The following is a 24,279-nucleotide window of genomic DNA, read 5'->3' as shown; positions in this document are numbered from 1 at the left end:
AGTGCAGTTCCCCAAAGGTTATTTATTGACTTAGACCAGCGTGGCTCTGCCTACTATGTACGCAGTTTATTTACTCCTTAAAAAGCTTGCTGATACCATCACTGTGGCTCAGGCTCTGTCTGGATTTCTCTGCTTGCAAGACTTAAAAAGGAGTTATACAGGAATGAAGATAGTAAACACACGAATTATTCTAAAAACTCAGTCTGACAAAGCAAGCCTTTGCATTTCCTACTATCATAAACCTTCCCCATCCTCATATTTCTGTCACTTGCTCTCCAAGCCCATAAATCCGAAGAGCTCCTAGCGAATTGCTCTAGGTCACAGCGGCTGGCGACGTTCCCCCAGGAGCCAGCGCCAGGGACGCAGTTGTGACACAGCCGCGGGGCTGGAGGAGTCACAGCCAGGCTGCTGCTGCTGTAGGACGCTCCGTGCGGGCAGAACTCCAAGCAGGTGACCTGCAGGTATTTTTCCACTCTGTCAGCACACCCAAACCAGTTGCCCTCCGGCTTGCAATAACCACCATAACGACGACTCTGTTGTACAACACAGTTTCTTTGCAGCGTTTCACAGCGAAATCTCTTTCCGTGGTGTTAAAGCCTCCAAATCCGCATGTCATGCAAGGAGAAGGTTTTGAAGGGGAGTACAAGTGCTGTTCCCCAAGAGCTCGCTGCACCTCCCTGCTCTCAGTGCAGCATCCCACCAAAGGGACCAGACCAAAGTAGCATCTTCAGCCTGTGTGCTTTCCACAAATACAGAGTATTGTTGGGGGAAAAGAGAGACAGCCCTCGCGAGCAGGTAGCAGAGAAAACGGGGGGTGGTACAGAGGTACTGCAGTAAGCAGAAAGGATGGCATTGAGATATGGTGTTAATTTGCTCTTAAGGAAAAAAAAAAAGCAGCTATTTGCAGCAGCACAGAATCAAACTGATGGAAATCTGGCTTAGTTGCTTTTGTCACTTTCCCCCTTCTTGCCCAGTACAGGAAATACTAAGAATTTGACTTATAAAGTCATATATTTCAACATATTCAGTACTTTAATTCTCTTCCTGCCTTGTAAATTCCTTCTTTCCCAGGCCATCTTTCTGCCCTTTCCAATGTCAGTCTGTGCTTGTCTCTAACCTGCCACTTGGCTCTTCCCTTATCTCTCACCAGTCCTTCACACTACCCCCCGGATCACTTTTCACCCTGTGCCCCTTCGGCTCCGAGATGCAGCAGTGCGATGGTGGAGCAAAACTATCTCAATAAAGAAAACTGTCCATGAGGTTTGTCTTTTGCTGGAATCCTTCCAACATTTGCTTATGCTCCTTTTTTTTTTTTAACTTACATAATGAAATTCACAAAAGACAGAGACATTCCTCAGGCTTGTGAGCCTGGGACAGACAGACAGCTGCCTTGTCCCTCTGTGCACTGAAAGCTACAGATATGTCCGTAGGCTGCTGGTACTGGACATAATTCTCTCTCTGATGAATGATAGAATGACAGAAATCCAATGGCATTGATTATAATATTTTTCATTTTCTCTGTTTAAAAAGAAAAACTTTACAGAAAACTTTCCATCAAACACGCGGTGTTTCACCATAGAGTTGTAGGTGCAGCTTGCTCAGTTGATGGTAGGTTTTGCCTGCTGTGTGTCCGCCCAGACCAGACTCCTCTCTACTGAGACAAAGAGTGACAGACAACACTTAACTGCAGAGAACAACTGTGGCACCAAAGGGAAATGCTACTTTTAAATTGATGAAAGCAGCAGGGATGTCATATGTCAGTGATTCCTGCCGTCTAATGATTACAGCTTCCTCAACAGGCACTGTAAGAAATATAATACTTCTAGCCTTTCATTTGCTTCCTCTTGGTCAAGCCATTTTCTCCATGGTTTTCTTGCAATTTATTTTCTCATCTGGCTTAGAGACTCTCCTGTAGGGTTTTGTGTGTCTGTGGTTTTTTTTGAACTAACTTTGCCTGCTGCACTAAAAGGAGAGGTTGAAGTATCAGGAAAAAGAAAAGGGATTAAACCTCCAAAACAAGATCTGGGGAAAAGAATCTCAGATGCCGAAGACTAAAAAAAAAAAATCTCACATGCAATTTGAAATCTACTGGCTGGCCCTTCGTCTACAAATAGAAAAATGCCTTGTGGAAGGCATTCATCTCCGTGTTTCCGTCTGGCCAAGGTGGCTTTGCACTCAACTCAAAGCTGAACTGCAGCAGATGAAAAGCAAGATTTAAAAAAGAGAAGTAGAAAGCGAACATTAAAGTTGTCATACAGCCTTCGGCAGGAATGTAATGTGAACCTTCACTGACCTTATATTCTTGTGAAAAACAGAACAGAGAAGGACCTACGCAAGGGCCTTGCTATCTCCTTCACACGGCAGGTGCGCGGGGGTGGCAGCCAGCGCAGCTTCATCCACCCTGAGAGCAGGGAGCTCCCTGTCCGCAGGACTGCGGCTCACAAGACGTGTCTGAAGGAAACGGACTTACGTTTTTCATTTTAATTAAAAGAAAAAATTACCATCTTGGTTCAATGGTCTGATCACATCTGCTCCTCGTAGCAACATATCCATTGCTTGGACAGGGGCTGGTGTTTAACCAGGGAAGTCGACTTTTAGTCCCAATTTTGGGGGAGATGATGTTTTCTTACCCGATGAAGACTCATTCTGCCTTTGTTGGCAAGGACCTCCCTCTGACCAGAGAAAGGCACAAAGGAGTGGGACCTGTGAACCTCCATTCCACATCCCTGAGCCTCACAGCACTACCCTGATCTACACAAGTGAAGCTTTCTTAAGAGACAATTTACAAAAAATCAGCTTAATGGTTCAAAATTGTTGTGTAGTTTCCAGGAGTTTGTCCCCTAATTTCCAAATAATCTTCTACAAAACAAATCAAAGACTAGGGCTTAATTCATATAGGTGAGCTTTACACATCCACATGACCAAGAGTTCCCAGATCTTTACAGATCTAAGACTAAGCTCTTCTATTCGCAAATATTTTAATGGGACTTTCTAAACAAATGTTTGTAGAGTATATCAAGTAAACAACAACACTGAAAATCTAAACCAGGTCATTGTTTCCCACGGTCCAAGAGGTAAAGAACGCACAGAAAAGTAAACTGAATTAAATTTCTGGCTTCAGAAGTAGAATGCACACATATTTCTATCATTAAGATATAAAATAATACCATTTGGCTTTTATGATGATAGGAATTCATTTTGGATTAGAAGAAAAATTTTCCAGGTATTCAGAGCAGCCTGCAGGAGGATTTAGAAGATGGATAATGAGCTCTGATGTGCTGCGGCGTGACTGAAGCTCAACTCTAACACCATGACTTGTTGCTTCTAGAGTATCATGCAGAACACTATTTATATACCAAGCACAGGCCAAATTACTGGATCTTGGCTGCATATATACGATGTAACTGACACGTATTTTTTGTGTCTGTGGATAAGGAGAAAGTTTTGCATTTCAGAATACAAGGGAAAGATGTCCTTGGTAATGCATAAGGCTACCAAAATTTACTGGTTCATGAAAACAAACCACCAGGTGGAAAAGCACTTAAAAGCATCTGTCAAGAGAGCAAATATCCTGAGAAACACCTCAAGAATGGAAATTAAAAGGAAACAAACTGAAAAGCTCTAAACGTCAAGAGAATGGCATAAAAGGAGGAAGAAGTTGTTACACTTTAAGCACCAAAGCGGAATATCCAGCGAGTACGGATTTTCAGGCACAGGGCAACACCACGTGGCACTGGGGAGACCAGCGCCAGATGATACAACAGCACAGCGGCTGAGCCATGTCAGAGGAGGTGTGAAGGCTGGAAAGACCCTTTTTCTGCTTCCTACACCGTTCCAGAAACCAACAGCCGATGTGGCACATCTACTGTGCAGATTGTACTTAATTTTTTGTCCTCCCACTGCTCTGTCCTTAAATCTGCATCCCCCACCCCTTACAATCTTAATAGCCCCACTGCTGATATGCCCAAACTGCCCATCTTCATGATCGTAATCTTTTGTTTAATCTCCACTGTCCTAACAACGCCAGACGCCACCTTCACACCTCCTGGTATCATAGTCTAAAATAAAGTGGCTGTTATTCGGACTGGAAACATCTAACAAATGCGACTGTGAATTACAATGCACATATTACGTGATATGAAGCAAAGGAGCACAAAGAAACAGTAGTTTCCAAACAAAGCAACTTTACTAGCTTACTTGCAGGGTAAAATGCGAACAACATCGTTCTGCTTGTAACTCTCAATGCAGACAGCACAATGATCAAAGTCTGGGTCTGTTTCCTAAAATGAATAGAATGAAAATTCAAGTCAAGAGTTGAGGTCATGACAAACGTAAAAGTAGCTGTGACTGGTACATGAACTGCATTGTGCCAAGTGGCTGTTATTAAGAAGATATAATTCTAATATTCAGTTAAATTACTATAAAAATATAGTTGAGATTCTCCTAGAGCTTTACTTCAGCTTGGAGCTAAAACTTCTGTTTTCTTCAGGTTCGTAGGATTTTTTAGCAGGATAAGAACCCCGGGATTCCAGCAATTTTTACTTATTTCAGAGTAGTCCCATATTTTTGTCTACTGTTTATGTGCAGTATTATAATCATTCTTACGTAGACATGAACATGAGGATCACTCACTGACTGGCTCCTCTCATTTTCTGTTTTCCAGAAGTTATGATTTTTTTGTTTTAGTAATTATTATTAATATTTTTTTAAAACAGGAGAATTTTAAATTTCTAATGAAAAAGGCCTGACTTCATTTGGATGTAGCTATAGCATCAGCCATATATATGTATGTATATATATATATATATACACATATATACATATTTAAAATGTTTGGGCCTGTGAGACAAAACAGACCGTGCCTTCTCTTAGTTCAAGTTCATTATTCTTTTTGATTCCAGCAAGACACCGAGACGGGAACCAACGCAAGAACCAGCAGCTCACCAGGCAGAGCCAGAGAATCCCCACGACCAGGGGGATGATGATGGGTTTTCTCCAGCCCTCTGCTCACCTGCCTGTGCATCTCACGCTGTCTGCACTGCAACCCACACGTCACTCACCAGTCTGGAATTTATGCTGTTGAGATGACAGCATCTTTTCTTTTAATATGGAAAGCTTCCCATCATCTATACGTACCCCAATACCCACAAAAAAGATTTAGTGCAGTAGGCTGTCTTGAAATAAAACTACATAAGCAGGGAGAAAGAGCAGAAAGACATTTTCTTTTCTGTCTTCTCTCTGGAAACAAGTTTTTCCCTCACTTCTCAATCTTCCCTTGCTGATAGTGTTGATAAGAAAGATAAAAAGGAACCACATCAGAAAGGCCCAAGGAAATAACCTTCTCTTAAAAATGAGATCATAGCCAGAATTCCGTTGCCTTTTTCAACTTAAGGAGCAAAAATTAAGCAAGATTAAGTGGCTATTTTTTCCTTTCAGAATCAAAGACAAAGTAGTACTGCTCATACAAGTGAAAAATGTTTAGGACTTAACACATCATAGTATTTTATTTTGTATGCTGGCAAGAAATATTCTTGGAGTAACATTCCCTATCATCTCCAGCTAAATATCTGTTTATACTCCCCCTCAGATTACTGGATATTCATATTTTACATAGGAAACTGTCCTTTATTATCTGTTTATGACATTTATTTTTGCTTTATACAACTTACATATGCAACGATTCTAAGCCTACAGAATTCCACATGAGCAACGCTAGCCCTATGTATTCCCACCAGCAAAAACCCCCAGGCAGCCAACACACAAACCCACCCTCAGACACAGCTGTCAGATGAAACACAAGTAGTATTTAAGTAAGAAAAACTTCTTTGAAACGTACAGACATAGAGCATATATTGGCACTGTAAATTACACCCAATACTGCACCGCAGGACAACGTAAGCCTCCAACAAGGAAGACAAGGTCATAAATCAGAAGGAGAAAAGGAAAACAGATTGTTTCCTCTCCCCCCTCCCCGGCAAAAATTATACATGATGCTCAAGTTTACTACATTGAAATACTATTACTATACCTTATCACCCTTCTTTACTGTCCTGGTTGTCAATTTACCGATGGCTTTCTTGGCAGCATCTCCAAGACGACGCTAATAAAGTGACAAAGAGAAGAATACAAATTAACCCTGCTATCAAGCTTCATTACTGTCTTTTATAGTGACTTATTTGGGCTCAACACTGACATTGTAACACACACTATGGCAGCAGGCCAACACATGAGACAAAAAGCGTACACAGCAAAGCCCACAGTTAGAGATTTGTCAGGAAGAAAAAACAAACAACGCAAAACCAGCTGAGCCCACAAATGCCCAAAAGCGTGGGCATAAACCTCATGGACGGTATACAATCTCACAGAAGTGATCCAACATTTGTGTGACAAAACTAATCAAACCCAGCTAAAGCAACACGCCCTCCTGACAGTTTCTGTTACATTCTGTTCATATTGCCTTTTATTCAGTGTGCTGTAATAGAATCTTTGTTCTTTCCTTAAGCTTGAATTTATCCCCCCCTGCCCCCAGGCAGGCTGATCTTATTCTGAGACTTGAGAGATCTTCCCAGTGTAACCTCATTTCTCTCGCTATTACCTGAAACCACCAGGATCTCACAAAGAAACAAAAATAAATAAAAATGGGTCATGAAATCTAAATAAGCCAATACAGACTTAAATAAAGCTGAAAGCAGCACCGGTTTGAAGATGAACCTCGGTGCGAACGTAGAGGCCAAGCTATTTTTTTGTTGATGCTGTTTTTATGTCCACTATTGCTGATGGAAGGAGCCGTTTCTGCAATTGGAACACCCAACACGGGCTGTTTGCCAGCCGGGCCACGGGATCCCACAGATCCTGTCTCCTTGTTTCAGGAACCTCAGACATCACATTAGGTTTATATTGACTGGAAAAAGTGAAGTTCATGTATTTCATCTTTCACTTCCCCCTTGTACCAAGCACTGTGCCTTTGAAAGAGACGGGCTGTTCCTGAGAATGTGGATTACACCTGTCAAAACCTTCCATACTGCTTTAAAAAATGTGCATTTTTTGCACCCACTTTCTATACAGTCGAAAAACAAACCCTTCCTAAGGTGTACCCCTCATATCACACACTTCTTCTGCACACAAACTGAAATTAAGACGGTTGCTTTTATTTGAGGAACACAAAGACCTCAGAAGTCCACCACAACCAGCTGTACCACCGTTATTCTACAATGACATTAGCACATTTTTTTTTATGGTTTTCATGGAAGAACAACTCTTATTTTATACTTTTTGAGAATGGATTTGTAAAGAATCAGATACTCGGTGCGAGCTACTGAAGCATAAGCACGTAGGAAACGCAGCAACAGAAACAGAACTAGGATGGGGAAATGATATACTTCCTGAAGTCAGAAATCATGCGAGAAATTGGTCAATCTAAGCAAATCTAAGTTGCAGGTCAAACATATTGGCCTGAGTACTTAACAACACAGAACCCAGCGGCACGCCGCTGGAACAGATCATCACGGCGTAACCAGGAGCGTGATTCCTAAGAGAGGAAAAAGGCTTAAAAGGCATTTGACTTAAATGCTCAACACTACCGACTAAGTAATTGTGGGCAGTATTTATACTTAGTTGTAATGCACGTGGTTGTATATGCGCTACAAGAAATCTTAAAGATTATTTTCCTATTGGAAGAATAATATTGTAGCAAAACTCTTCCAAAACGTGTATATGTCCCCTTGCGAAAATAAATTTGCTAAACAATAATTTCTCTTTCATTTAAGAGATCCGTCTCCTCCATTTTCTAATTTTAAGAAATACTTTTTTATGTTAACATTGGAAATGCTCAGGATTTGCTGTTTTGCTAAGTTAGAGCACAGGCATACAGCATACGTTGGCTTTTAAAACACAGACGTGTCTTGATGGAAAAGGCCACCACCACATGCAAAAGAGTTCGGTACCTCTGGCGGAAGCGCGCAGGGGTAGGGATGTGAAATACCAGTATCTACTTGCACTATCTACAGCACGGTTTTGATCTTTTTCTGTTTTTTTTTTTTTTTTTTTTTTTTTTTAAAGGTGTGCCTTGACATAACTTAAAAACAAGATCATATCCTAAACCAAGTTATTTCATCACTAACAGTACAGCCATCTCTCTGAGAAAGCTCTCCAAGATCTTTAAAAATAAGCTGTAGCTGTCGCCACCTTCTTATTAAAGTTTAATAAGCTCAGCTTTTTAAACCACATAAAATTTTCATCGAGTTTCTCCTGACCTTTGTGAAAATCTAAAGAAAGAAAAAAGGTCATAAGAGCCCTTTCCCCACGGAGCAACTGTTTTGAAACGCGGACATTTGGCAGAAGCCTAGAACCATGTAGGGGATGCAGGAGGCACAATTCAGTATTCCACAGACATTCATTGAGTAACGGTTCTATTTAAACTTTCGCCATCCCAAGGGACCCCGCCAAGTACTGGTTACAGTGTGGTCATTTCAGAACGACATCCTTAGGAAAATCTACAGGATGCCCATGGGACCTGCAGCATCAGACGCTATTTATAGAAACGAAAAAGGAAATCCTTTGTCACAACGGAGGCTTTATAAGTTTGCATTTGTTTCAGGCTTGACGAAACATCAAAGTGTTGCCTCTCAGTGAGCTCCTGTGTATCAGCCGTAATTTGGGGGAAAAGAGGGCACGGTGACAGGGGTTCACGGCTTTGTAAGTCAGCCCTGAGCGAGACACAAAGGCAGAGGGAGCACAGCGGATTTCCCGAGGTTTACTGACCCTTCTCAGTAAAAGCCAAGGCACACTGGGGAGACAGCGGGTCAGTAAGTCCACACTAGTAAAACATTTACTTCTAAAGTGTAATCCATATTTGAGTTGACAGCTTGATTTAGTCAAGATCTGAGTATGGCCATGCTTAATTCAGTTCTTAAACAAATTAAGAGTTGAAAAAGGATGTAAGAAAGGTATATTAGACAAAATTTTACTTAAAATATATGACCAGGAGAATTAGGCAGTCTGTACCAAGGGTGATTTTGAATAAGTTAACCCAGATCACTAAGCAGCTCTATACCTTAGTTTTCTTACCCTAACATTCATGACAGATTGTAGTTTGGAAATAGTTCTATACAGCTTCTGAATTACCAGCTATTACTGAAGTTATCCTTAAGAACATGAACAAATAATAACATTAGCTCTGTGTTCCCCTACACTACACAAATTCATTCACAATTTATCTTTCCTTCCCATTCCCAACATATATACAGTCTGTATTATTCAGCCAGCATAAAATCTGCCTGCCTCTTGGACTTACGCTCCTCAAAACCCAAATATTTTGCCTCAGTTCCATTTTTTCGGGTCATGTAATAAGATCTTCTACCGGTGCTGCTCAGGATGAAAACATCTTGCTATATAAAAATCTTTGCCTGGCAACATGCTATGCCTCAGAATAAAGAGGTTCTGAACACTGGTATTGATGGACATTCCTTAGAAATTATTTGCTCTCTATTGACTCCTGTATACAGAAATATCACCTGCAGACCTTAGAGGGGAAAAAAAGGAGTCCCCTTACCTGATTCCTGTCACGTGCACTTGTGTACCTGATCTTCTGGATGAAGTAAAATATTAACCACGCTGAAGAAATTATCATCAATACTATGAATGATATTGACACAAAGACTAGAGAGCCTCGACTGAAGTTTTTTGGAGGAACACGGGACCCCACTGCTATTGCCATCAGGACAGAGATATTCTTTTCCAAGTAATGCAGGATTTCCTTAACCTTTGATTCTGTAATCATGACAGCAACGATGTCTCCAGTTCCTATAAAAGGAGAAAAAGATTTAATTTACATTTTAAATTAACATGGCCTTCCACTCACAAGATTTTCCAAATGCAAAGCCATTTGACAACTTAGAGATTTTAATCTGAGACATCTATGACACATGGAACAGGCTACTGAGCACTGAACTCATGACTTGTCCTTTAAACCCATATTTTCAAATTAGGGCATTACCATGCAAACTGTCTGCAGCTCCTCACACAGTCACAGATCTGTGCTGGCGGTTACACAAGACCTCCCACATTTTAATTATTGCGTGCGGTCTGAAACGGCTTTCAAAAGTACATTTGATCCAAATTTGAAGCTGTGAATACCTAAAAAGGCAACTCACAGAAAAACATTTGGAAGATGAGTTCAGTGACATTGCTGGAGTGGCCTCAGCATTCCCGGTGCTGTAGAGCAATGCAAGTTCCCCAATGTGGTTGCATGGCTTTCACGTGCCACAACCGAAGCTGTCAAGCACCTGTAAACCACAATTCCAGCACAGAAGCAACAAAGCCAAACTTCTACCTACATCACTTCAGTCAGAAGTGAAAGTGAAGTGAGTAAGTCTGGCTGCAAAGTAGAAGAGAAGAAGAACCCCAAACTTGGCAGAAGTTTGAGCCCTAATTTTATCATCCATACAAAGACACTTGTGGTAAGATCACAAAGAGGCTGTCAGCTTCATCAACTCCATTCTGAATGTGTAGCCCATCTGGCTTTCATAATATCTTGCCTCCTGTCCCAAAGGGAAAATTACTGGTACAAGGAAAAGAAGAGAATCAAACCACAATATGTACTGAAAAAGAACAAAATCACCTGCAGAGCGAAGAGCATCTATGTTTTAAAAGCAGAGGCCCCATAAAAAAAAGAGGATCTTGAACTCAAGGCAATTCTGTTCCAAGTTCAAAGCAAACAAAGGTTATAGGAAAAACAAAGACAGAAAGAAAAAAGCCTTATAAGCATCACTCTTATTCATCCAGATCTATTTGCCTCCTATATTAAAACCCCTTTCAAGACCTATTTTCTAAATGCTTGCAAAGTCTGCTCATCCATTTGCTCCATCTGTTTGCTCCAATTCACATTCCCTCAGAGGAGAACCATAGAATACAGTGACTTCAGCACTGAGATTCTGGATTTAGAGTGGATTTAAGTTACAGAGAACCCAGCATGACAGTGAAGAGAGAACGAGGTCCCATTTTAACACAACGAATTCGTTCAGGATCTTTTAATCAAAATCTGATTTTTAAGAAGTTATTGTATCCACAAAATGATGCAGAAGACCCAGCAGAACAGCATATTTGAAACCCAAGGCACGATAAGTCTGGGTGATAGACTGAGACTGCTACATAATTTTCTAAAATGGGGGCTTTAATAGAGTTGTTTAACAGTCTTAAATGTTATCTCATTACTCTTTCCACTCGCCACGCCAAATAGTAACTTTTACAGTCACTATCCTCAGTTTTCAGAGCAAGTTCCCCAAGACTGGTGTTGTAGACTGTGCTGACAGAACTGCTCAGAAGAATCAAAGCTGATAATCTCAAAAATTAAGATTCGCACAATAATTAAAAAAAAATATTGCACAGCTTCAAAACTGTCTTCCCCAAGAAATGTCAGCTTTTCATTATTTAAAATCAAAATGGTAAAGAAGATCATGTCTCATCCTAGTAACATAGGTCTAAGTAAGAAAAAAATGCTCAATGTTTCCTTCCAAATGAGTATTTTGGAAACGAGTGTCACAGTAGCTCAAAAGCTTTGAAGAACAAACAAAACCCAACACAATTTATAGATACAACTTTTAAAATCACCGGTGTATCACAGATTTGCCCAAGGTCCGCTTTAGACCAGCTCTCCAGAGACACTTCAGTTCAAGATGCACCGAGTTTGGTTTCATGCAAACTAACCAAGGTATTTAACAGGCAGCAAAGCTCAGAAGCAGAGTGAAAATCCACCACTTGCTTTATTTTCAGAGGAAACCCACTTGGATTCCTATTTGTCCATCTGGGAAGAGCCTCTTGCCAGACTTGCAGCGCTTAATTCCAGGACAAGAACCACTTTTCCTGCAAGACCCTGCACGCAGATGCAGCACAGGCTCTTGTAACCCCAAAACCCTCAAACAGGAGCAGATAATTTATGCTGTTTGACATTTTCCCTGGTCTTCACTTACCTTCTTCATGTCTAGTTCGGACACTGAAGAAAGGCAGGGAAGGGTGTGGGGTGACTGTATTCCCCAGGGCACGTGTTCTGCGTAACATCCCCAGTAGGTATTTATTTGCACTGAGGAATTATGTTAGTATCAAAATATCAGCCAGAAGCACTCAGTGCAGCATTCGGACAGGATTTACAGTTAACTGCAAAGCAAAGCCGACTCAGATCTTCTGATACTAGTCCACTTCTGTCTGAATCAAAAGCTGAAGTCTCTACCTATTTATTCCCTGCTGCCCAGGGAACGTGACAAAGCCAACAGTCTGTCATGCGCTTTATATAAAGCCCAGCACAAAGGGAACCTCTGGCATCGCTGCAAAGTGATTTGAATTCCAAATGATTCAACTGGGAACAGCCAAACTGCTACTGCTGCTTCTGACCCTGCGAGAGCCAAGGAGAACTGCAGAAAAGAAAAATACATTGTGCCTGCTTAACATACTGAAGCTCAGTGGAAACTGGGACTTAGTTCATCTGTATTTTTGTCAGGGGCATCACCCTAAATAATTTTAGCAAGAGCTCCATGTTTGAGAACAATTGGGGGCAGGAGGAGACACTGACTCATTTATTTTAAGCACCTTGAAACCTTGCATTTCTGAAACTTAAGCAGAAAAAAATAAGTCCCCAGGTGAACACAGAAAGACTGTTTGTAAGAGTTCAATATGGCCTTACCACATAATCTCATGTAAAGCAACGCTCTCCTCTGCCCAGAACACAGCATCCAGAGAAAAGAACCTGGAATGCCAACTAAAGCCAATGAACTACACGCTCAACTGTAGATGACAAGCTAGGACAGATGGTAGGCATGAGATAAATATTGACGCCTGTAAATATAAATCATGTAATTGCTATCATCCAAGCCGAGAACAGCTCTTTCTAGCTTGCAGTTTTACCATGTGCATGTTTAATTAGCATAGTTATGCAACTCTATGTATGAAAAGGGATGAAGTTGCAATTAATCATAAAATCTGTGTGATATTACATTGGGAGGGGAGAAGAGAGAAAGACTTAAAAGCCGAGAAGACACGAAAAAGATGGGAAAACAAGCAACATCCAGAATTTTCCTGTAGAACTCCTAAGGAAACTGCTTTGCTCTCTCACAAATCTCTCCATCTCTCCTAGCAATTCTAAAAGAGAACATTTAGCAAGTCAGTAGAAAGTCATCTCCAAGAGAAATTACTAATCTCATTACACACAAATAATGGTTTCATTTTGTGTTTTTGTTGATTCTTGACTACCAAATGTTTGTCTGAAGCTCAAAACACAGCCAGGGACAGGCAAGGTTCAAAGAGCCGACTTCAGACACTTTCCATCCTTCCACCGTCCCTTGGAGGATGCAGGGAACAGCAGCCTAGCAAAATGCAGCTGCCAAACAGCTGAATTTCCTTTTCGCCCCTGGGCTTGTGAACAGCCTGAGCAGCTGTGTGATGCATATTCAAGGAGAAGGATGGTGAGACAATTCCTCCTGGGCAGCCGAGCAACCTGGCACTGACCTGCGGCTCCTGCTGCAATGCTTCAACCACCTTCCTGCACATGGGGAGGGCAACTCGAGATCCCATCTCGAGCGTGGACCACCTGCAAGAGGCACTGAACCATTCTGATTTGATGTGAAAAGGTTTGCAGAGAACTGAGAATTTAAGTCAGATACTCATAAAAAAGGTCAGCACTATTCTAATGGCTGATATTTTGAGCTCAAGTCCTTGTAATTTCTTAAGTCTTTGACAGGCTCTGCTGATGCTGCAGACGAAGCAGATAGACTGCACTCATTTCATGCTTGTGAAATAATATATAGTTCTCCCTTTACATAGCAGACAACATTTAATTGTAACTGAATCCTTTCATGACTTCATTTTGAAAAACCTAAACTTAACACACATTTACCTGAATAATTCTGCTGGGGGAAATTTCAAAGAACTTCCTTAAAAAAGCAGAGAAAATCCCCACCTTCCTAATAAAGATAAAGAATGGTGCAGACAGACATTTGTAGGCTGGATTAAGGGCATGATTCAGACATTGAAATACCACTGCCTATGTGACTGCAACAATCAGAACATCATAATGATCATGTAATTGGAAATAAAAGTGCCTGTCTTGACAAACCAGACTTCCCTATTCTTCTATTAAAATCCCACAACTGCATGCTAAGAATTTCTGAACACGTTATTTCAAAAATAAAAATACAGCAACACACACTATTCAGTACCCAGGAAAGGGATCAGTCCTATTAACGCGAGCGATGGATTTCTTGGAATAACAATCAATAACGAAACCACTCCATCAGAATTTGGGAGCTCACAAAACATTAACAAAGAAAACACGAAAGCACTAATGAAGTGCTATAGTTACACATAAAGTTTGGAGGGACCAATCATGAGTAGAAACACCAGAAGACGTTTGAGTTGAAGGGAGCAGAAGCAAGAATTAGCCCTAAAGAAAAGGGTTTGAGCTCCAGAGGATATAAACTGTGCAACCCACAAGGTGAGGTAAAGCAAAGGGAAAAGGGACGTGAGCTGTATGCAGAGCTGCACTGCTAGAAAAGGTGAGCTCAGGGAACACAGCTTTTAAATATGAATTCCATAGTACTTAAAAACACTGGAGAAAAATACACAAACTATCCAAATACCTTAAAACTTCAGTCTGATACAAACCAGATAGATTCACGGTGAAGAATAAGTCTTACATTCTAACCCAGGCTTTTGGAAAAGCAGACACCAAGAAGAGCAGCCGTGGCATATTTTCAGAGTGATTAAAACAGGTCTAGCCGCACACATTTTTATTTTGATCTAATCAGAAAGTAAACAAGAGCACATCCAGGCTGCCAACACATGCGTGCGATCTCAAGAGTAAAATATGTTGTTTGAGAGGTCCCAAATCAAACATTTCTGAAAAAAAACTGTAATATTTGTCAGTTATTTAGTTCTAAGCAAGGCAACAATTTAATGCTTAAGAATATACATCAATTTTTAAATGAGACCGGATAGCATTTTAAAACATTTGTTTTCCTATTGCCTTCATAATATTGAAAATGTTGAATTCTTGTCTGTATGTCAACATTTACTTTAGGATGTCTGTTTTCTGTAGTGTCAGACACTCGAACAGATGTTACAACACTACAATGAGAAAATTGTAGAGGACAGCAGTGTATGAACCTGTTACCTAAAAGTTACTGTCACAGGTTGCATCAGTTAAATACAACCAGTGGAACAAGCAGCTATCTCAAAACATGGAGCAGACGTGCAGCAATCACAAGCTTCTGCTACACAAACCTAGGCAAAACAACCCAGAAAAAATAAAATAAAAGGCTTTTGATGTTCAAACTTGAATTCTGATTGCCTACAGCCCATAGAGGACAAAGCAGCAGATACCCCACTTTAGTGAGGAACAGGCTTCTATGAATTATAACAGAAATACAGTCAATTTATGGCTGAACAACACTCAAAACTCTTCTTTGCAGTAAGAAGAGATTTAACAGATTTTACTCTGCCCTCTAAATATGATCACATACACTTTAGTGTTTGCAGTGTAGCACGCATTGCTGTACTGCTAACAGCCATGTGATGGATGCTCACAACGTTCTGCTCCTTTAAGAAAAACAGGCGTATGATTGAGGCATATGATTAGAAAACCAGAAACAGCAAGAGTGTCTTTCCAAAGATGGGTGTGACAAAATTAACCTCAAAATAAATATTAAAGCCTAATCAGATGATTGCTGTGCTAGCATGTAGCACATTAAATTAAGTCTATAGATGATAAATAATTATCTTATATGCAAAAATTATCTTTCCAATGCCTGCCCTCCTTCACCGAACAAGAAACAATGCCTCAGTATAATGCTCCTGCCTTATTTTCAATCAGCTTTATAATCTGCTATGAGCAAGAGTTCCTCAAAGGAGAGCCGGGCAGCAAAAATCAGTCGAGGAAACTGTTGGGCCGTATTCAGATGACAACTGCTGACACAACCCCATTGCTCTGCTCCGACACACAGGGAGACGTTCCTTAAGGAGAAATCTCTACAAGATCAGAGCCCCAGCTAAATCCTCCTGCTCCATCCTCAAGCCCCAGTCCTGCTGATACTGCGATGGAGGAACTGAGCCTCTGGATCGCCTCACGCTTGCCAAGGTCCCGCTGCCCCTCTGCGACACCCAGTGCACCCCCCTCGAGAAAACCAACACTTCACGGTCTCTCAAAGACACAATATTAATGTACGAGAGAGGCACTGGACTCCAGCTTCACTGCAGATTATTTTCTCTCTACCAACCTCACCCAGAGAGCTCCTTTTCATCGTCTCTCCTAAGTCAGATGACAACTAAGGTCTGTTAGAAAAATTAAGATCCTCCTATTAAGCCACGAGATGCACCTACTTCTCTAAGCATCCCCCAAGCTCCGGAATCTCTGCTCCATGTTGATTTTTGAAAGCAATAAGATGATGCTTCTGATGGGCACCAGAGGACAGAGCCACCGCTGGGCTGAGAAAGGGGAGCACCAGACCGAGAATTTATCCATCCCTGGAACCACAACTGCAGCGGCCTCCACTTTTGACTGCCTGGACCATTCTACTTATATTGCATTTTCCCTTTCTGTAGAAGGACGTTTATCTTCTGGGAATTATATATTTTTTTATATATTATCAATGCATGTGACTTTTTGGGTTCATCACACTAGGGAAAAACAAGCCCAGGTAAGGGGGAAGCAGACAGAAGCTGCAATTATTTTACAGACATTTCACATGTTTTTCTCTTCAGCAACACTTCTTCGCATCCGCTCACACTGCAATTTTTTTTGAGAAGGAAACGGAAATTCCACTTAATGCCGGAAGAGTAAAAAAAGTTTGGTACAAAGGAAAAGGAATTTATCATTTTATCATCCCCTTTCCACAATCTGTGCGCGGACTTTTTCTTTCACTCACATGGTTTTACAAGGCATTTAACTATGTGTTAAGGTGAGTAAACTGCATCTGCAGTCCTTGAATGGATACTTTTACTGTTAAGGTATTAGCATGCTAACAAAGCAGACCAAATTTTATATCCAAGCTCTGAACAAATGCAAATCAATACAAATCAGAAGGGTCACATTACATTTTGACTAGAGAACTGGTGTAATCCTAACACAACACACTACTGAAAACAGGTTCCTTGTGTCACAATTTCATGTATTTCCAAAATGTATTTCTGCTTATTTGAAAGCAACCCTTCTCCACTTGTACTTCTGAACAATGTTCAAAACCTGTTATCTTAGATTTGGATTTAACACCCAATCACTGATTACAGGCGTCATGTTATTGATCAGTATATTAATGTAGTACAGAACTTACTGGTCCATTCATCAATTTAATTCACATTCAAATGTTGATAACTAAAACTCTCCATCATCTTGCATCCTGTAGTGTGGCCAGGTGCTCACAGGTGACTTCCACTTCGCTATTTCTGGAGAGCAGTTTATATTCCAACTAATGGAACTTGGAGCTAAAAACCCAGGGATTTCTAAGATGGGTAATCGGTCACATTCATGTATTTTCTGCTCTCTGCAGACAACTTCCATACAGATCCATCCATCTGGACAGTCATTTCAAGCATATTCAGCAAAGCACGAAAGAGAAATGGCAAGGGAGCCTTACCCAAGGACGCTACAAAACATTTTTAGAGCTTCATAAATAGCATGTTCAGAGATTATTATCACAAATTTGACTCCAACGAATCCATAGATTTGGGGAATTACTTTGCTGCTGGAGCTCAGACTTTGCATAAAAAAAGGAATGTAATTACTTACAGTCACTAACAGTCCTGTGGGCCTTTTCACAGTCACAGAACTAATTACCCTTTCAGCTGGCTAAGGAAAAATGAGCCTAACTGCTGCTATTTTGGTTGTGGGTGAGGCACATACCACGCAGAAAGACTGTAAGCAGTTCAGCAGGCACTGAGGCTACGTTAGCTTTCTCAAGGGGTTTCCCTGGCTCGTCTTGAATAGACAAGTGCTTCCTTATGGTCCAGAATCTGTGTTTCAAACACACTCCTCTACACGTCTTGTCAGGTGTCTGACATCTCCATCTACTCTGTGACACATTTTCCTGATGGATACAAGAAATGCAGTAGGAAACAGGATTAACCATAATGCTGTTGCCACTTGTTCCCCACATCATCAATTATCAGTGTTCTTAGGTACATGGTTTAGAGGTGAACATGACACTGCTAGGTTAATGGCTGGACTCCATCTTAAAGGTCTTTTCTAACCAAAACAATTCTATGATTCTATAATGAGCAAATATAAACAACAAACAATGTAAAATGATCAAAGATATGCAAACTATGGTTACACTATTGATTGTTTTGCTTTTTTTTTTAAGCTCCAACTTTGATGACTCATCTCTTCTTCATTTTCACTAATGCTGCAGGGTAAATTAATAATAATTATACAACAATATTGTAATATACAATAAAATTAGCTTCGAGCTGTGGATTAAAAGTAGGTCTCTGTAATCCAGAGAAAGTTTTGCGGCAGATTTGGTGTAGACCTGAAGTATTAGTCAGCACACATTTTGTGCAAAATAATCTGCACTGTACTCTGCCATAGCTTTCACGCATCAGTTCAGCTCACAGTTACATAAAGAGGCATTAGTACTGAACGGGCAGCTGAGGAAGAGCCGCTGCTCGCGGTGACAGTGCCACAACACGGGCAAGGGGCATTTCGAGTGCCGGATCTCCGCACCCACCTCAAACTGGGGCAAGAACACGGAATCGTCATTAGACGGCAACAACCCCGAATCGCTTCCAGTCCCTCTGCCTCTGACCCAGTGACCTAAAATAACCCACAGTGAACACACTCAGTTTTATCGCTGTTCAAAGCAAGTACAGACCTCACTTCCTGTACTTGGAGGCTTGTTAAGCGAATACATCAGAATTCCTCCCTTGGGAAGGACTCTGCTCCTGGGAGGCAGAATTGGGCAGCTCTCCAACAGCAGGGACGTCACCTCCTGCCCACGTCCCTTCTTGCAGAGAACGAAAGCATCGCTGCTTCAGAGGTGTAGCAAAGATTGATCCTGATAAGATGTCTGCAGCTTGTTCTAAAGACTTTAAAAGATTTACCCATATCGGGTAAATCCTCTGAGAAAGGTATTATACCAGAACTTGTTTAGATACTTTGGGAGATTTCTTCAGCACTGGTAATAGTAGTTATAGCAATCCAGCAACTTCATTTTGACACTCTCTATATTTGTTCATCTTCTCTTGTTTATATTTTTTCCATGAATTCTGACTACGAAATTTTGAGTTGAGAGGCATTTTTGGCCTATGTTCTTTTCTATTAATCCGAATAAAGTCTAGATGATAATGGAGAAGGTCAATATAACATTTAACCATTTTGTAATTGACAGGACTGTCTCCACCAGACACAAACAAAAAAAGAATTAGAACGCTATTTTACATGCATTTCCTTCCTATTCCCATAATTGATTATAAAGGAGACAGCTACTACATATTTTCTCTACCACACAGGCTCTTTTTTACATTAGACAGTATTTGTTCTGCTTTAACAGAAGTAGCAAGCAAAACCACTCATAAAACTGCCTTCCTGCCAGTGATATCATAGTCTAACACAACCTATGCTGGGAAAGACGTCCTTCACTTCAGCTGATAGAGGACATCTACAAGACTCTGTAAAACCAGTTTATTTTACATACACACAGTAATACGTACAAGGATATACACAGATTAAATAATATTGCAAATAACATTAACAGAAATATATATACATGTTTTAAAAGTTCAGCAACTCCTTAAGGTCAATACCTACTTTAAAACTCAACTTGAATCAAAGAGGCAGAGACTTAGAATTAGCAGAGACTTAGACTAACTACCACACAAGAAAGAGCAAATTCTGGTATTAGCAACAGAAGCTGTTTGCTCGCTGTGGTGATGATGGACTGATTCAAGAGTGACAGTTGCTACCGAGCCACCAGAAGGAATTTATGTTCTGCAGAGTAATATGTTGAATATGAACAAATTTCCATAAGATTAAAATTTTCAAAGGTGTGTTCAAGCATAAAATAACTTGGATAAAATACTAATCCCATAGGTGAGAACTGCTTACTGAGCTCTTTTCCTAAGGAATCACCTCTCTGCAGGTGGGCAACACACATAAATCTGTATATTCTACCTATTTTTAGTATAGACGTTGCCTGAGCAGGTGATTGGAATTCATGCAAATATCCAAGCAGGAAAGCATGCAGTTCAGAGTGTGCAATCACCAGCTACCACTTTCCTCTCTGCTTCGCCAGGATGACAGAATGTTCATAAGACTTGGCACACAGCAGTACAAAATATATGTTACAGTGATATAAAATGACACAAGGCCTATTTTCACCTGCCTACAGAAAGAAAACATAGAACCATGAACCTGGTCATTATAATACAGTTGCAACATTGTTTTGTGAAGAATACATTTTTAAAAGAAAAGAGGAATACTGCATAGCACTAGATATCATATGGAAGAAATACCAGTTTGGTGACTCGCCTTCATTTTCACCCTATATCACCATTATTTAACGCATATTTAAGTGAAACAGTAGTAGAACAGCTATCAAATACACAGGGTCAACTCCTCCCGATCCTTAGGGATAGCAAATACTAAAGACAATATCTAATTACCAGATGATGTGGTTGTTCACCACCTAAAAACCAACCGGGCAGTGATATGGTTGACAAAGCAGAAAAAAAGAAGACCAGAGAGTGCCCTAAATGTTTGAACAATGGTTTGGGACCCAGCATTAAATTCAGTGAGAATTATTCCAAGTGGGGAAGGCTGGATCCTAAACCTGACACCAAAGGACTAATCTACACCTCAGTTACACACACTTGCAGCTCCTACCTCGAGCAAACAGGATGTTATTTGTGGGAAGCTCTGCAAAGCACAGATTGCTGAGGAGATCCCTTACATTACCATAATGGAACCAAAACGAAAGCTGTGGAGCGACACTCCTCTTCATTGCAGTGTGATGCCAAGGTGGCACTTCAGTTCTAGATAATTACTTTTGGTCTGTCACATAGTTTGAACGCTCCAAGTGCAATATTAATTTTGAGATAGCACCTGTTCACCATCCCTGGAGGTGTTTAAAAGGCGTTTGGACGAGGTTCTTAGGGACATGGTTTAGTGCTAGAATCAGCTTAGGTTATGGTTGGACTTGATAATCCTGAAGGTCTCTTCCAACCAAAACGGTTCTATGATTCTATGATACAGCCCAAACCGGTGACAGAGATTCCAGTATACACGGGACTGAGTACATGCAGCTAAACCCCAGTATCAAAAATACTCAAAATTAAAATATTCATCATCTCCAGTAAGCACATTTTTTTTTTCCAAAGCTTGCCATGAGTAACAGTAAATATTTGGAAGTCACCACACTGAAGACAGTATTAGCTTTTTTTCCAAATATCATGTATTCCAACAGTTGCCTGACTGACTTACAAGATGCAGTTTTACCCACAGCAGCTCTCAGGTTGTATAACTCGAGACATTATTTCAACCTACGAGAACCACTGGACCAAAGGCTGGTCTTCAGAGCTGAAACACTGGATGAACTAGGATTTCCCAACAAAAGATAGACACCCCCTATTGCTATGAACGCACCCGCCAAATCTATCAGCATTATGAGAAAGGTAGAGAAAGAAGTGGCAAAAAACACAAAAGGAAGATGGTAAAAAGCATTTCACTAGAATAAGGGACTTTTTCCGTGCAGTTTACTTGCAAAAATGTCTGAGGAAGGTACCTAAGATAAAAATGGATTCTCAACGGGCTTTGAATTGCTACGTAGGGGGTCAAAATCTCCCTGGAAAATCCCTGTGGTATATAGAATTGGGAAGGTCAAACCCCACTAAACCCGAGGAAGCTACAAGACTTGTAAACAAAAGAGAAAAAGAAGCAACCATAGCACTTCAGTACAAGAATTCAATTCTAATTGTGTGACAATATGCAGAGCAACAATTAGGAAATTCTAGTTTCCAAGCAACCCCCTATGCTTAAAGAAAAAGGATTGAAAATATTCTTGAAAAACAAACCAACCGAACAAACAAAAACAACAGCCAGCAGTACAGCATCAAATATAGAAATATGCCTTTTCTGATTAAGCTAAACAATTCCAAATTGAGAAAACCTTCTGGCAAAATGAACAAAGTAGTTGTCAGAATTGTGAAAACCATTTTTAACCAAGGAAAATTTTAATGTATGACTTTCCCATCAGCTAAAGTAACTCACTCTTAACAGCAAAATTTTACACAGTTTGCCCTGAAAAAGTAGAAATCCAGAATTTCATTGTTACTCTAGAGCAGCAATAGTGCAATTCTAGACAACTAACAGACGTAACTACTCTCTGAATCACTAAGTTTTGAATGCCACACAGGAATCAACAGACACATCGTAGAAAGAGAATCCCCTGTAAACCATCATTAAAAAAAAGCATGCAAGCTCAGATTGCAATGTAACTGTTAACATTTCAAAGTCACTACCGTAAGAGCCAGTTGAACATATGCTACTATAAAAATTCTTCAAGTACAAACGCTTTCTAAAATTCTAGACTTTCCATTATGTATTAGCTTTTCTTCTTTGGAAAGGCTTGAAACAGATTGCCCCTAAGAACTTACAGACATTTCCTCACTCCAAAACACCCATATCCCCACCACAAAGTGCTTGGATGAAATGTACGCTAAAGGAAAATAACTTTTCAGAATTACTGGCTTATTTCACATATATGCAAACGTCATTACAGACAAGAGTATTTCAAATAGCATCACCTGTGCCCTGCCAAGAGCTCTTCAGCAATAGCTTATATGGCAAAAGAGTGCTGGGCGAAGAAGAATTATAGTGAAAGAGACTATGTTTTATTTACCTTGATGAGTCATCGTGACAGGTTCCTCACTGGATATATTGTTGTAAATGACCACGGCTGTGGCATTATGTGAGGCTGCTCGCAGGATCTTCTCTCTGAAGGTACAGTTTCCTCGCTGTAGTAAAGCAATCCACTGCTTGGTGTTCGGTGGAACTTGGAAACGTGTTCGAGGGTCACAGCCCAGGCGATCTGCAACTGAAACAGCAAATGCTTTTACACAGGTGGCAATTTGTTTAAACAGGCAAAAAATACTACAAGTTTGCTGAATTGCTTAACTGTTATGCACTACGAAGCCACCATCCTCTTGTTAATAAAGCCTAAAGCTAACTGCATTCTTACGAAAAAAAAGTCTTAACCCCCCCAACATATCTCACACACCAAAAGCTGTGACTATATGCCCAAGAATTAGGCTCACTAACACAAGCTATTTTTAACTCTAGGGCAGCTAGAACAATGAATTCACATTCAAATCAATACCTGCCTAGAGGCTGAAAAACATTAAAATATGGTTCATATGCTGTAGGCATTTACAAAACAGCTGTTCATCAGTCATTTTTTTTTCCTAACGCAGTCATAAATATCACTGCAGTGGGAAGTCCAACTAAACAAAGGAGACTGTGGAAACAAGATTTCAGAGTTATCTGCCATGTGCAGGCGACTGTAAAAAAAAGAACTGTATTAAAAGCTGCTCTAGTAAAACGCCAGCAGCCAACATCAGCTTTTTACACATGCACGTTTTGCCTACAAGGAAAGTGCATTCAAATCCATAGAGAAACAAACGGTTTTGCAAACACGATGCACTTGGTTGTCAGGTATTGATGGTATAAAGGAAGAGTAACAGAAATGGCAAGTGCCGGATGTCTGGGTTCAGCAGCACGCAGAGTTCTTTTGTCCTTTCTGACGCTGTAACGCACCCAGAACAACCCAAACCCACACAGAACTACACACAGAAGGCACAAAACGCAACGCAAACAATAACGTACAGCAGCTGAAACTGAAAGACATTTCTGTTTACACAACTGGAAACACTGATACATTGGTCATTAGAAATTTAGAGCCAATAGCAACTTATAATGCAAATGGATTTACCCTTTCAAATGCCAGGAGTTTGGCTACTAAAAATTTGTTGGGATAAACAGCGATTTTTTCAAGGCATAAAAAACCAATTTATTTGCACAATAGCTCTAAAAACTATAGATCCTAAGAGCGATTCAAATTAAGTGTCCCATAAATTTTTCCTTTTAAAGAACTGAGTTCTACAGAACAGACTCTGGGATTTCAGCAAAAGGTCTACCTCAAAAAAAGAGCCAGTTTAACTTATTAGAAGTTGCTGGAAACAGAAGATCTTTTTAAGCATTCTCAGCTTAACATCTAAAAAAAGAGAAAAGCAATCTCTTGCTCCCCT

The 24,279-nt window shown here is 40.4% G+C and overlaps 1 protein-coding gene across 3 annotated transcripts in view; it reads right to left on the bottom strand.

Annotated features, from left to right (window-relative positions):
* RNF130 (ring finger protein 130) overlaps positions 1-24,279 on the bottom strand; it is a 46,527-nt gene that overhangs the window by 14,758 nt on the left and 7,490 nt on the right. For all 3 annotated transcript variants that reach the window (XM_065029802.1, XM_065029801.1, XM_021288876.2), the window contains 4 exons: positions 22,875-23,069; positions 9,551-9,801; positions 6,029-6,100; positions 4,198-4,280 (listed from right to left, as the gene is read on the bottom strand). In XM_065029802.1, coding sequence (XP_064885874.1) covers positions 4,198-4,280; positions 6,029-6,100; positions 9,551-9,801; positions 22,875-23,069 — 601 coding nt within the window. The remainder of the gene's footprint in view (positions 1-4,197; positions 4,281-6,028; positions 6,101-9,550; positions 9,802-22,874; positions 23,070-24,279) is intronic.

The sequence above is a fragment of the Columba livia genome, chromosome 14, assembly GCF_036013475.1.
Source record: "Columba livia isolate bColLiv1 breed racing homer chromosome 14, bColLiv1.pat.W.v2, whole genome shotgun sequence".
NCBI classification, from domain to species: Eukaryota; Metazoa; Chordata; class Aves; order Columbiformes; family Columbidae; genus Columba; species Columba livia.
Note: the sequence above shows the minus strand (reverse complement) of the source record. Positions and strands in the feature narration are given on the sequence as shown.